The sequence below is a fragment of the Neophocaena asiaeorientalis genome, unplaced genomic scaffold (assembly GCF_003031525.2).
Source record: "Neophocaena asiaeorientalis asiaeorientalis breed wild unplaced genomic scaffold, Neophocaena_asiaeorientalis_V1.1 scaffold43, whole genome shotgun sequence".
Lineage (NCBI taxonomy): Eukaryota > Metazoa > Chordata > Mammalia > Artiodactyla > Phocoenidae > Neophocaena > Neophocaena asiaeorientalis.
The window spans coordinates 2,453,955-2,465,289 of record NW_020173674.1 but is presented as its reverse complement, the minus strand read 5'-3'; the positions used below and the strand labels follow the sequence as shown (position 1 = coordinate 2,465,289).

General features: G+C 58.7%; 1 protein-coding gene across 3 annotated transcripts in view; it reads left to right on the top strand.

Moving 5' to 3' along the window:
- Positions 1-11,335, top strand: part of NADSYN1 (NAD synthetase 1) — a 34,826-nt gene extending 23,491 nt beyond the window's left edge. For all 3 annotated transcript variants that reach the window (XM_024748817.1, XM_024748819.1, XM_024748820.1), the window contains 12 exons: positions 1,917-1,991; positions 2,846-2,970; positions 3,412-3,460; positions 3,925-4,027; positions 4,468-4,636; positions 5,510-5,645; positions 6,292-6,398; positions 8,130-8,261; positions 8,646-8,715; positions 9,025-9,153; positions 9,733-9,909; positions 11,095-11,335. In XM_024748817.1, the coding sequence (XP_024604585.1) occupies positions 1,917-1,991; positions 2,846-2,970; positions 3,412-3,460; positions 3,925-4,027; positions 4,468-4,636; positions 5,510-5,645; positions 6,292-6,398; positions 8,130-8,261; positions 8,646-8,715; positions 9,025-9,153; positions 9,733-9,909; positions 11,095-11,145 (1,323 nt within the window). In that variant the 3' untranslated portion in view covers positions 11,146-11,335. The remainder of the gene's footprint in view (positions 1-1,916; positions 1,992-2,845; positions 2,971-3,411; positions 3,461-3,924; positions 4,028-4,467; positions 4,637-5,509; positions 5,646-6,291; positions 6,399-8,129; positions 8,262-8,645; positions 8,716-9,024; positions 9,154-9,732; positions 9,910-11,094) is intronic.

Genomic DNA, 11,335 nt, shown 5'->3' with positions numbered 1-11,335 from the left:
CCGCCCCACAGAGGGAGGGGGGAAGAAAAAAAAAAAAAAAAAAAAAAAAAGTCTCCGGGGATTGCACTGCCGGAGCAAAAGGCAAGCAGTGTCACAGAATAAGAAAGTCTGCAGGACCCTCTGTGGTAGCTTCTGTCGCTTCACCTCCTTGGCATCCACGCAGATGAGGTGATGTTTCATGCCTTCCGCAGTCTCCTTAGGGTTGTTGGCAAGGAAGTGGTTATGAAACCAAACTTCGGTTTCAAAATGGGCCAAGGAAAGGAACTTTGAAAAGAATCCCACGGTGTTTTCTTGCCCAGAGGGAAGCCCGAGGTTTGGCAGTCTGGGCCCCGGCAGCGGGAACACTCCGTCTCCCCGCAAGAGTCGTCCTGATCGTGGTCCCTCAGACCTTGCTTTCCAAGTGGCTGCGTCCCCAAAGGCGTCCTATTGTTTAGTATTAACCATGTCAAAGACGGAAGGGCGTTGCAGGGGAAGATGAAGTCCATGCAGACGGCTAGGCGTTCATCTGCTCCAAACATGCTTCAGTGCACGTCGGTTTGGCCAAAGCACTCAGCCAAACGTCAGAGCCACAGGCACCTGGTGGCAGGATTCACTGGCAGGTGGGTTGGGGGGGGTCACGTGCTCCAGGATGAGCAGGCGTGCAGGTCACTCCAGGTTCTGGACCCCATCCAGGCCCTCCAAGGAGCCCCCATTTCAGCAAGCACGCAGGTGATTCTTCGCCATACGAAAACCTGGGGACCATTGTCTCCCACCCCCGGAGGGGGCTTTTGAGCCAGAGTTCTCTGATTTTGCCTGAGTGTTCGGGAGAGAGGTGGCATCACTGCCCTGCGGCCAGGACAGTGCCCTTCTGTTCTGCCACCTCCTCCGTGGTCAGCTGACCTTCTCGAGGGTACATGCTTCTCACAGCCTCGATCGAGCCTTTGTGCAAGGCTAGCCTAGTTCTGGGGAAAGTGGACTGGAGCCTTCTTCTCAGGAAGGGTTCACTCCTCTGGCGTCTTCTCACTTTCTGTGGCTTTGTCAAGGCAGCCCGGCGGCTTCAGTGACCCATCACTTGGGAAATGACAGGAGAACCAAAGGACGTGGCAACTCTTTATTCTCTGTCTCTTCACGGGTGTTTCCAGCTTGGGTTAGGCCCACTGGTGACACAGGTAGCTGTCCACAGCCCAGCGGCAGGAGCGGGGGCCCAGCCACCCTGTGTCCCCCAGTGGTGCCCAGAAGCAGTTCTTGCTGTCCTGCACCTGTGTGTATGAGACAGTGTCCTCATATAATTTGATTAGTGTTTTTTTTCTTCATAAGGGAAGGAGTAACGTCTATGAGTTAAAACTTTTCCCTTTTCTGTAATTTGTTGCAAGTGGCAGAACCCCCATCTCATCTGGGTTCGAAGGAATGAAGCATCACCTCCTAGAACACAGGCAGCACGTCCAGGCCAGGACCCCAGCATGATGACTGCCGGCGCTCTGGCTCCACCCCTCTGTCACTCTCCATCTGGGCCTTCCTCTGTGTGGGCTTCATTTTCAATTGCCTCTTGGTCACAGGATGGCTGCAGGAGCTCCAGCCACGCATCTTCATGCAGCCCCGTTCAAAGGCAGAAGAGGGGCCCTTGCTCCTCATGTGTCTTTTTAAGAAGCTTTCCCAGAAGCCCCAGCAGACATTTATGGACAGGATTGTGTCCTGTGCCGTGATTAACAAATCACCGGGAATTCAGTGGAAGTTCCCGTGGCAACGACAAGAGGAAAGGGCTTTGGGTCAGCAGCACCACTGGCTGTCCCCTCTCCCTGGACCCCCAGTCCCTGCCTTAGAAGGCATAATTCATTCGGGTGCCATTTGGCACACCTACGAAAACAAATTAGACGTGTGAGTGAAAAAACAAAACAAAACAGGAAATCACGATTTCTCTTTGAAACTCCCTTCTCCAGGAAGTCCTCACCGCCACGTTGGATTTGGAGGACGTCAGAAGCTACAGGGCAGAGACTTCGTCTCGAAACCTGGCGGTAAGTGCTTATAGACACACACGTGGGATGCGCGTCAAAGACCCAGACTTTTTTTTAAATAACAGCTTTATTGAGATGTCATTCCCTTACCACACAATTCACCAATTTCGGCACACGGTTCAGTGGATTTTAGTGTATTCGTGGAGTCAAGCAGCATCGCCACAATCAGCGTCAAAACATTCTCATCACCCAAAAGAAACCCGGACCCACGAACTGTTACTCTCCGTCCACCTCCCCCAGGGCCCGCGGCAACCATCAGTTTGCATTGTCGCTGTGGATTTGCCAATTCTGGACGTTTCACAGAAATGGAATCATATCATATGTGGCCTTTTGCGTCTGACTTTTTTCGCTGAGAATAATGTTTTGTGGTCCGTCCACGCTGTAGCACGTGTTAGTGCTTTATTCCTTTCTACGGTAGAATCATATTCCACTGAACGGATAGGCCACGTGCTGTCTGTCCATTCACCTGTCGGTGCACGTCTGGACCATTTCCACTCTGTCTGTGATGAATTGTGCTGCTGTGGACGTATGCCCGGGTGTCTGTGTGGACGTGTTTGCGTGTCCTTTGTTATATACCTGGGACTGGACTGCAGCGTCCTGTGGTGGTTCCCTGTGTGACTGTAGGAGGCCCTGCCAGACTGTCCTCAGCCACTGCCCATCTCACGTCCCCCCAGCGCTGTGCAAGGGCTCTGGGTTCCCCACATCCCTGCCAGCGTTTGCTACATCCGTCTCTGTTCTGGCCGTCCTGGTGGCCGTGAAGGGTCCCCAGTGGGGTTCTGAGCCGTGTTCCCCACTGGCTGCAGTCATCCCAGGGGCCTGTACGGGTACCAGCGCTGAGGGGTTGTCCTTCCCAGGCCAGCAGGGTGAGCCCCTACCCCCGCGTGAAGGTGGACTTCGCCCTGTCCTGCCACGAGGACCTGCTGGAGCCGCTCTCTGAGCCCGTTGAGTGGAAATACCACAGTCCCGCCGAGGAGATCAGGTGGGGCCCTTGGGAAGCTGGAGTGGGGCGGGGGGAGGCGGTGTCCTGTTGTCCCCCGGGGAACCCCCCCATCCCCTGCTTCACCGCCAGGTGGCGCTGCGGGGCCAGCATGTCCTGGTCTCCAGAGCCTGCCCTTGACGCCGCAGCCGGAACCCCTGGCCCACACCCAGCCCTGCCACTCCTCGCCCTGGGCCCTTGGGCACAGAGACGCTGTTCTTGCCTTCCTGTGCCATTTCACAACCGGGCCAATGATAGCACCTGCCCCCGGGGCTGTTTTGAGATTTCAAATGAAATCATTCATGCGAAGTGCTTAGAACAGAGACCTGGGCGTCGTGCTGGCGGCTCTCACGGGCACAGCGCGCCCACCTTGGCACCTGCCCCCAGGTGAGCGGTGGACCAGGTCAGCAGTTCCCCATCCTAATGCTTCCCATCGTTCCCCAGCCTCGGACCTGCATGCTGGCTCTGGGATTTTTTAAGACGTAGCCAACAGGTAAGGCATCAGTGTCTCTCCACCTCCCTCTGCTTCTTCTCCCGGTTGGTTTGCGTTTGATCCTGCGGCAAGCTGGTGACTTTTTTTTTAATGCAAGCATTTCATGGCTCTGCTTCCGTCGGGAGCCTCGGCTACACTGGACAGAGCCCAGAGGTCCAGCTGAGCTCTGGCTCCGTCTTTGGGGTCCTGTCTGATGACACTGAGTTACGAGACTCCCTGCCTCCTGCCGGTTTCGTGATCGTGCGTGTCTGTAATTCACCGTGGAGACCCAGCCTTAGACCCTCCACAGTGGAGGTCCCTTTGCCTCCTAGAAAGTCCATCCTGGAACGTGCAGGGCATCTTTTCCCCTCCCCCAGGGAGAGTATTTTGTGGGCGCTCATTTTTGCAGGGGGAGCTGGCTCATCTGGGGGCGCATTGCTTCCCAGAGGCCCTGCTCACACCCCCGTCTGGTCGGCCCGTTCCAGGCGGGGTTCTTCCTGCCCCTGAGCGGCGGGGTGGACAGCGGGGCCACCGCCTGTCTCGTCTACTCCATGTGCCACCAGGTCTGCGAGGCTGTGAAGCACGGAAGTAGGTGACGTCTGGGGCCCGAGCAGGTTCCAGGGGGTCAACCTGTGGGAGGAGCAGAGGGGAAACCCAGGTCCTGGGCATCGTGGTGGAGGTCGTATTCAGATGGCACAGCGTCGTGCCCGAGTCCCAGGGCCTGGGGACAGCAAGGCCATTAAAGTCCCTTCCAGGGCCCACGTGGCTGTGTCCATCAAGCCACAGGTGCCTGTCGCTGCCGTGTGTCGGCAGTGTGGCCCCAAGGAAAGAACGGGCCATGGGGTCGGGCAAACCCACGTTCACATCCTGTCACTCTGTGCGGTGACATCGGCCATTCCCTCAGAGTCCACGGCCGAGAAGCGGGCATCGCAGGGCTGATCTGGCGAGGTTGCCGGGCGGCGGAGAAGGGATTAAATGGTGCAGGCACCTGGCACACGGCACGTGCGCTTCTGTCTGGTGGTTTTCAGGTCAGGAAGTGCTGGCCGACGTCCGGACCATTGTGAACCAGACCAGCTACACCCCCCAGGACCCCCGGGAGCTCTGTGGCCGCATCCTGACCACCTGCTACATGGCCAGTGAGAACTCCTCCCAGGAGACGTGCAACAGAGCCAGAGATCTCGCCCAGCAGATCGGAAGGTAGCTGGTCAGTGGCGTTGGACACGGCCAGGTGGCGGTGACGGCGGGCAGCCCCCCCCAAGGCCACGTTTGTGGGTCAGTGAGCACCCACCCCAGAGGCGAGCGGGTTCCCTCCTCACCCCCCTCCAGCTGGGAGCACAGGCAGGCCCTCGCCCCTCCCGGGAGCGTGAGCCACCCTCTGCCCGCTTCCACCTGGCGGCCTCTGTACCTGAGGAAGGTGGAGAGAGGGCACCTTTCCACACGGGGAGACTCGGCTCCGTTCAGAATGTCCCATTTATTCTGCCTCCAAGGGAAAAACAAGAGGCTGCCCATTCTGTACGCGGAGCTCAGCTAAAAGCTGTCCCCGCGCAGCACTTCCGCTCCCAGGGAGATGCCCAAAGGAAGTGAAAGCAGGGAAGTGAACGAACATTTACACGTTTGGGTCCGTGACAGCGTACTCACAACAGGCAGAACAGCTCAAATGTCCATCGACAGCTGAGTAGGTAACGAAAAGGGGGTGGTATTCAGCCTTAGAAAGGAGTGAAGCGCTGACACGGGCTACGATGTGGATCAACCTGGAGAGCACCATCCTGAGTGAGAGAAGGCAGTCACGAAAGCACAGATCTTGCGTGATTCCATTTCTTTGAAATGTCCAGAACGCGCAGGTCCACAGAGACAGACAGTGGGTCAGTCGTCCTCGGGGACTGGAAGAGGAGGAGGTGGGAAGAGACCGCTCGTGGGCACAGGGTTTCCTTCTGGGCTGATGGAAAGTTCTGGAACTGGAGGTGGCGTCGTCAGTGTCCTCGATGCTGCTGAATGGTGAAATGAAAATGGTAAATTCTGTGTTCTGTGTTTTTGTTTTGCCGTCTGCACACCTTCCCTTTCTCTCCCCAGCCACCACATCGGTCTCAACATCGACCCAGCCGTGAAGGCCGTCCTGGGCATCTTCAGCCTGGTGACGGGTAAAAGCCCTGCGTTTGCAGCTTACGGAGGAAGCAGCTGGGAGAGCCTGGCCCTGCAGAACGTACAGGTGTGCCTCCCAGATGGGGCCGTTGTCCCCACTCGGGGGCCGCAGGGAACCCGGGGGACAGCCGGCACTGGGGTCAGCAGCCTGCCTTAGAGACCCTGGGTGTGCGTGGGTGTGCGTGAGAGCGTGCTCATCGGCGTGAGGGTTTGTGAACGTGGCGTGTGTGCAAGTACGTGCATTTTCTGCGTCTTTGGGGGGCGGCTCAGACGCAGCCCCGCCTTCCGGGCGGCTGCAGGGGAGCTGGACCCTGCGTGGTCTGTGGAGGGAAAGAGGGGGCCTGGGCTACGGCTGCCTGGGTCTGTCATGTCTCTCTGTCCCCTTTCTGCGGGTGCGGGTGATCTTGCCGAGCAGTGCAGGGAGTGACAGGAGGGACCACGGTCTCCCCCGCTGGCTTTGCAGCCCTGTCCCACCGCGGCCTCGGGCTTTGGTCCTTCCATCTCTGTGGCTGAGCGCAGGAGCCCACGGTGTGGGTGAGGGGACCACGGGCTCCCGGCCCCTCTGGACGCTGGAAGCTCCTGCATCACTTAAACTTTGCTGTCCTCCTGAGGTTGCTGGGAGAGCCCCCGCCCCGAGCGGCAGGGAGGCGGCGTCAGCATGCACGTCCCCCACCCCCGCCCCACGCGGATGACGTTCCCCTCCTGTGGTCCAGGCGCGGGTGAGGATGGTCATCGCCTACCTCTTCGCTCAACTGAGCCTCTGGTCCCGCGGCGCCCCAGGCAGACTTCTCGTGCTCGGATCTACCAACGTGGATGAGAGGTGTGTGTGCCCGGCCGGGTCTGTGTCTCCCTTAGCTCCTGACGCACCTTTGAGAGCAGCCAAGGCGGGCCCTGCGTGAGTCCCCTTGTCGACCCACGGCCGCTCCGGCCGGCTCTGTGTCTCCCTTAGCTCCTGACGCACCTTTGAGAGCAGCCAAGGCGGGGAAGAGGCACAGGGGTCAGGTGAAAGCGATGATCTCTTCTGGCCTGTAAACCCTGGCCCTTGCCCACGGACCGGACCCTGTTCCTTCCGTCAGCCATCCATTTAACGGGACAGGGAGTGATGTTACACCCACCTCGGGGTTGCTTGAAGGAGCCCCGCTTAGGGTGGTGCAGGTTTTAATCCCCCCTGTCTGGGACCCAGGGGGTCTTACACCCCGGCTCTGCACGCTTGTGGGAGCCTGGAGGGCTGAGTGTTTGGTCTTTCTCTTGAAAAGTGGGGAGAGGTCAGCCGTGTGAGTGCAGGTGGGACAAAGGCCAAACAGTACCCACAGCACAGGTCAGCAATGGCCTTGTGTGGGGGGAGCTTGGGATGCGGGTGGAGAGCTGCGGTCATCCAGTGGTCCAGCGAGAATATAGTAGCAGTGGTGGCGGGGTGGAGAGGGACGGACTCATCGAAGGGGTGAGTGTCGTGGGGTTGAGGTGACAAGTGGGCACAAAGTCGGTGGCTCCAAGGCGCCAATGAATTATCTTACATTTCGGTAGGATAGGGGTTCAACACGGATCTCACTGACCCAGAATCAAGGTGGCACAGGGCCGGTTCCTTCTGGGTTCGGTAGGATAGGGATTCAACACGGATCTCACTGGGCCAGAGTCAAGGTGGCACAGGGCCAGTTCCTTCTGGAGGCTCCGGGAGAGGCACAGGGCCGGTTCCTTCTGGGTTCGGTAGGATAGGGGTTCAACACGGATCTCACTGGCCCAGAGTCAAGGTGGCACAGGGCCAGTTCCTTCTGGAGGCTCCGGGAGAGAAGCTGTTACTCGCCCTTTCCAGCTGCTGGGGGCGCCTGCATCCTTTGGCATGTGGCCCCTTCGTCTGTCTGCAGAGCCCGTGGTGCAGAATCTGTGCGCCTTTCCTGTGGCCACAGCTCCCGCTGACTGACGCCCCCTGCCCGCCAGTTCTCTCTTCCACATTTAAGGACCCTTGTGCTTGCATTTAGGGCCCACCCCATAATCCAGGGTAATCACCCATCTCAGGGTCCTCAACCTCACCTCATCTGTGGAGTTGCTTTCACCTTGTATGTGTATGTATACGGGTTCTGGGTATTAGGATGTGGGCATTTGGGGGCCACTCTGCCCACCGCAGGAGGTGTCTGGCAGTGGGGAGGTGGCCCTGCTTCTGTGGGCTCAGCGTCCATGCCTGAGGTCCTGCCCCTCCCTCCCGAGGACCTCCATCCCTCAGATCCGCACTCTGCTGGCCCCAGCTCTCCCCTCCCAGACGGGCCGCTTCCAGGTGGCTGCTGGTCAGTCCCCAAGCTGCTTCCTGGCCCAGACGTCTCGTCCGGCTTGCTGGATGCTCCTCCTTGGCTGTCTGTAGCCTCTGCCCCTTCCCCAATCTGCCCCAGCACATCAGGCTTCTCCAAGACCCTTGAATCTGCCAAGCTCTGGCCCCAGGGCCCTGGAAGAAGCGAGTCTTCGGATGCCCAGGGACTGGATGGCCAGGGCCCCAGGTTCGTGGAATCTGCAGCCCCTCGGGTCTGCTGCATGGAAACCGCGCGTTTTTCTCCCGCTGCAGCCTCCTCGGCTACCTGACCAAGTACGACTGCTCCAGCGCAGACATCAACCCCATAGGCGGGATCAGCAAGACGGACCTGAGAGCCTTCGTCCAGCTCTGCATGGAGCGCTTCCAGCTTCCCGCCCTGCAGAGGTGCGTGTGCGCCCACGAGGCCTCAGCTGGGGCCCCTGAGTCACCGGGTATGCGTCTCAGCACAGCCCCGGGCCACCCTCACCCCACTCAGCCACCTTCCGTAGCTCCCATCTCTTGATGGAAACAGTCCTGCCCTTCAGGCGCGCTTGGGGTCACGAGGCCAGGCACCCCCCTCCTTCCTGTCGGTGCTGCCCTGCCCTGGCTCTGGCCAGATCAGGCAGCCGCCGCTTCCCTCTTCCCCTCACCACCCTTCCCCCGCCGTCGTAAGGCTGGGAAGTCTGTGTATCCCTCCGTCTTCGGGCTGAGCACTGCCTGGTGCTTTCATGGTATCTGTTGAGTTAATACGCAGGTGTTGTGACTGACCTCTGTGTGTCTTGGCCGCAGCATCCTGGTAGCGCCGGCCACTGCCGAGCTGGAGCCCTTGGCCCACAGACAGGTGTCCCAGACTGACGAGGTAACGGCGGTGGCTTTTTCACTGTGCTTCTTCCCCCACCTCCCTGCTGCTGGGTTCCTTCATGGCCTCCTTTCTACCCCAACAAGCCATGCTCCATCGCTGGGTCCCGGCCTGGGAGCCCAGGGCTCAGCGTCATCCATGGCTGGCCTTCAGTGTTCAATTCAGGTCTCTCGAGGTTGGAGCCGGGAGGGAGGTGATGAGGCGAGTCGGGGGAGGGGGGGGGCTCGGTTCCATCTCCAGCAGAAGTTTTCACCTGTCCCCCAGCGCTGACTTGCTGTCACTCATGAGACGCATCTCTTTTGTCCCCAGGAAGACATGGGAGTGACCTACGCGGAGCTGTCGGTCTACGGGAGGCTCCGGAAGATTGCCAAGATGGGGCCCTACAGCATGTTCTGCAGACTCCTCTATGTGTGGAAGGACGTCTGCACCCCCAGACAGGTAAGCCCAGCGCAGTGTCCTCAGGAAGTCGGCAGGTGGTCACGGTGTGACCTTAAAATGAGAACGCTCTCTCTCTAAGGAGCTGCGGTCCAGTTTTAGGCTCCCAGCAGCCCAGGCTTTCCTCCTGCGCTGGCTAAGTTTGTCTGCGTGGGGCTGGACCCCATCGTAACAAGCAAGCTCCTCCTTGTTGGGGGGCAGAGGGCAAACTCTGAGGTTGGAATATCGCTGCTCTTCTACGAGTTGTCAGGCTGACTAGGGCCGAAGCCCACAGACAGAGTGGTCCCCGCAGAACCGCCTGGAAGCCTCGTGAGATACATCTTCCCGGGACCCCTGACCGGGTCTCCTGATGCAGCTTCCGGGGTGCTGGAGTCAGGAGCCCGCGTCTTCAAAGCTCATCCGCTGCCCCAGCCCGAGCAGTGGCACCGGTCCGCTCCTGCCTTCGGGGGGTCCAGATGCAGCCGTGTTGCAGGGGGTGGGTGCTGTTAGCTCGCACAGCCCAGGGCAGTGCTGCCGGGAACACCAGCCTGGGGTCTTTCCGGCTTTGCCAGCATCAGGCCCTGTGCATCCCTCGCCTCCCAGGTGGCCGACAAAGTGAAGCGGTTCTTCTCGAAGTATTCCACGAACAGACACAAAATGACCACACTGACCCCCGCGTATCACGCCGAGAGCTACAGCCCAGACGACAACAGGTTCGACCTGCGGCCGTTTCTCTACAACACCCGCTGGCCTTGGCAGTTCCGCTGCATAGAAACTCAGGTAAATCAGGCAGAGATGGTTTTTCTCCCTGGTAAAGGTCTGTTGAGGGAATATCAGCTCATTTCCATTGAGGACCGAGAAGCTCTTTAATATACACGGTGGCATTTTTAGCGTCCGTCTTTCCGCAGAGGATCCAGTACGTTGCAAGTCAATCAGAGCAGGAACTATTTCTGGCTGTGCTGAGGAGGCTAGAATTAGGGGCTACAACACTGTGTCGGTGTGGCGCCAGTCGCTGTCATTTCTAGACCACTAGGGTATCCAACTGGCTTCACATCTTCTAAACCGTCTGTTTCTCCTTTTCTCCCCTAATTACCCAATAATAGAGCCATCTTGCCTGAGAATTCAGGCTTCTTTTATACTAACAGGGGAGGGACTAGAGTCAAACATTTCCTGGCCCCAGAGGGGTGTGTTTTTTTCTTCCTCCCTGCAGCCATTCATAGGTGGGCCTGGTCAGGATGTTTCCCGTGAGCTAAACAAAGGTATTTTAGCTTCATGTTCATGACCTGGGAGGCAGGGTTGGGCCAGAGGTGGGCCATTTTGTATAATTTAAGCTTATAGGCAGTATCCCTTTAGTGACGAACTAGCGCAGCGGCCTGAGCTAGCCGGTGGGGAGTGGGGAGCAACCATGAGGAGATGATGTGCAAACTGAGATGGGACGCAAGCAACGCTGCACGTCCGTGGCCGTAGCCCTCATCCAGGGGTCGTCAGGCAACGTCTGGAGACATTTTTGGTTATCATACCTGGGGAGGGGTCTGTGCTGCTGCATCTAGTGGGCGGAGTCCAGGGATGCCGCTAAAACACCCCGTAGTGCACAGCCCAGCCTTCTCCCCCCGCCAAGTATTAGTCAGCCGTGGGGCCTCGCTTCCACCAGTACGCACTCGGGAGTGGGTTCCCTCACATCAAGCCTGGGGTTCAGAGGGTGTGCAAAGACCCTCAAATGGAGAAGAACACATGTGGGTAAAGATGGAACCCACCTGGAATCTTCTAGCCCAGCAGTGACCCCCGTGCCCGGGGCCAAGGCACATCCTTCCGGACTCTGGATCCACCCACGTCTCATCACTGAAGATGCTGTCGGAGGACCTGCTTTTTCAGTCCCGTGACCGCGACCCTCTTTCGGCTGAATCGGTGCACTGTGACGGCCTAGCCGTTCAGGTCCTCGTGGTGACACTGCATCTTGTCTTCTAGGTTCTCCAGCTGGAGAGAAGACGGCATCAGGACCTGGACGGCGTGGACTGAGCCCGGGTCCTGCGCAGAGGGCTCCCCTCCCGCGAGGGTGCTTGTGCTATGTCTGCCTTGCTGGTGACTGTGCAGGAGTGGCTGGCGTGTCGACAAGCCCCGTCTGACATATTTCAAGGAGAGGGATCTTTTCGGTCTAGTTTCTTTAAAAAAAAGGCTGAAATACAAGAGGATGCGATTTTAAACCCTC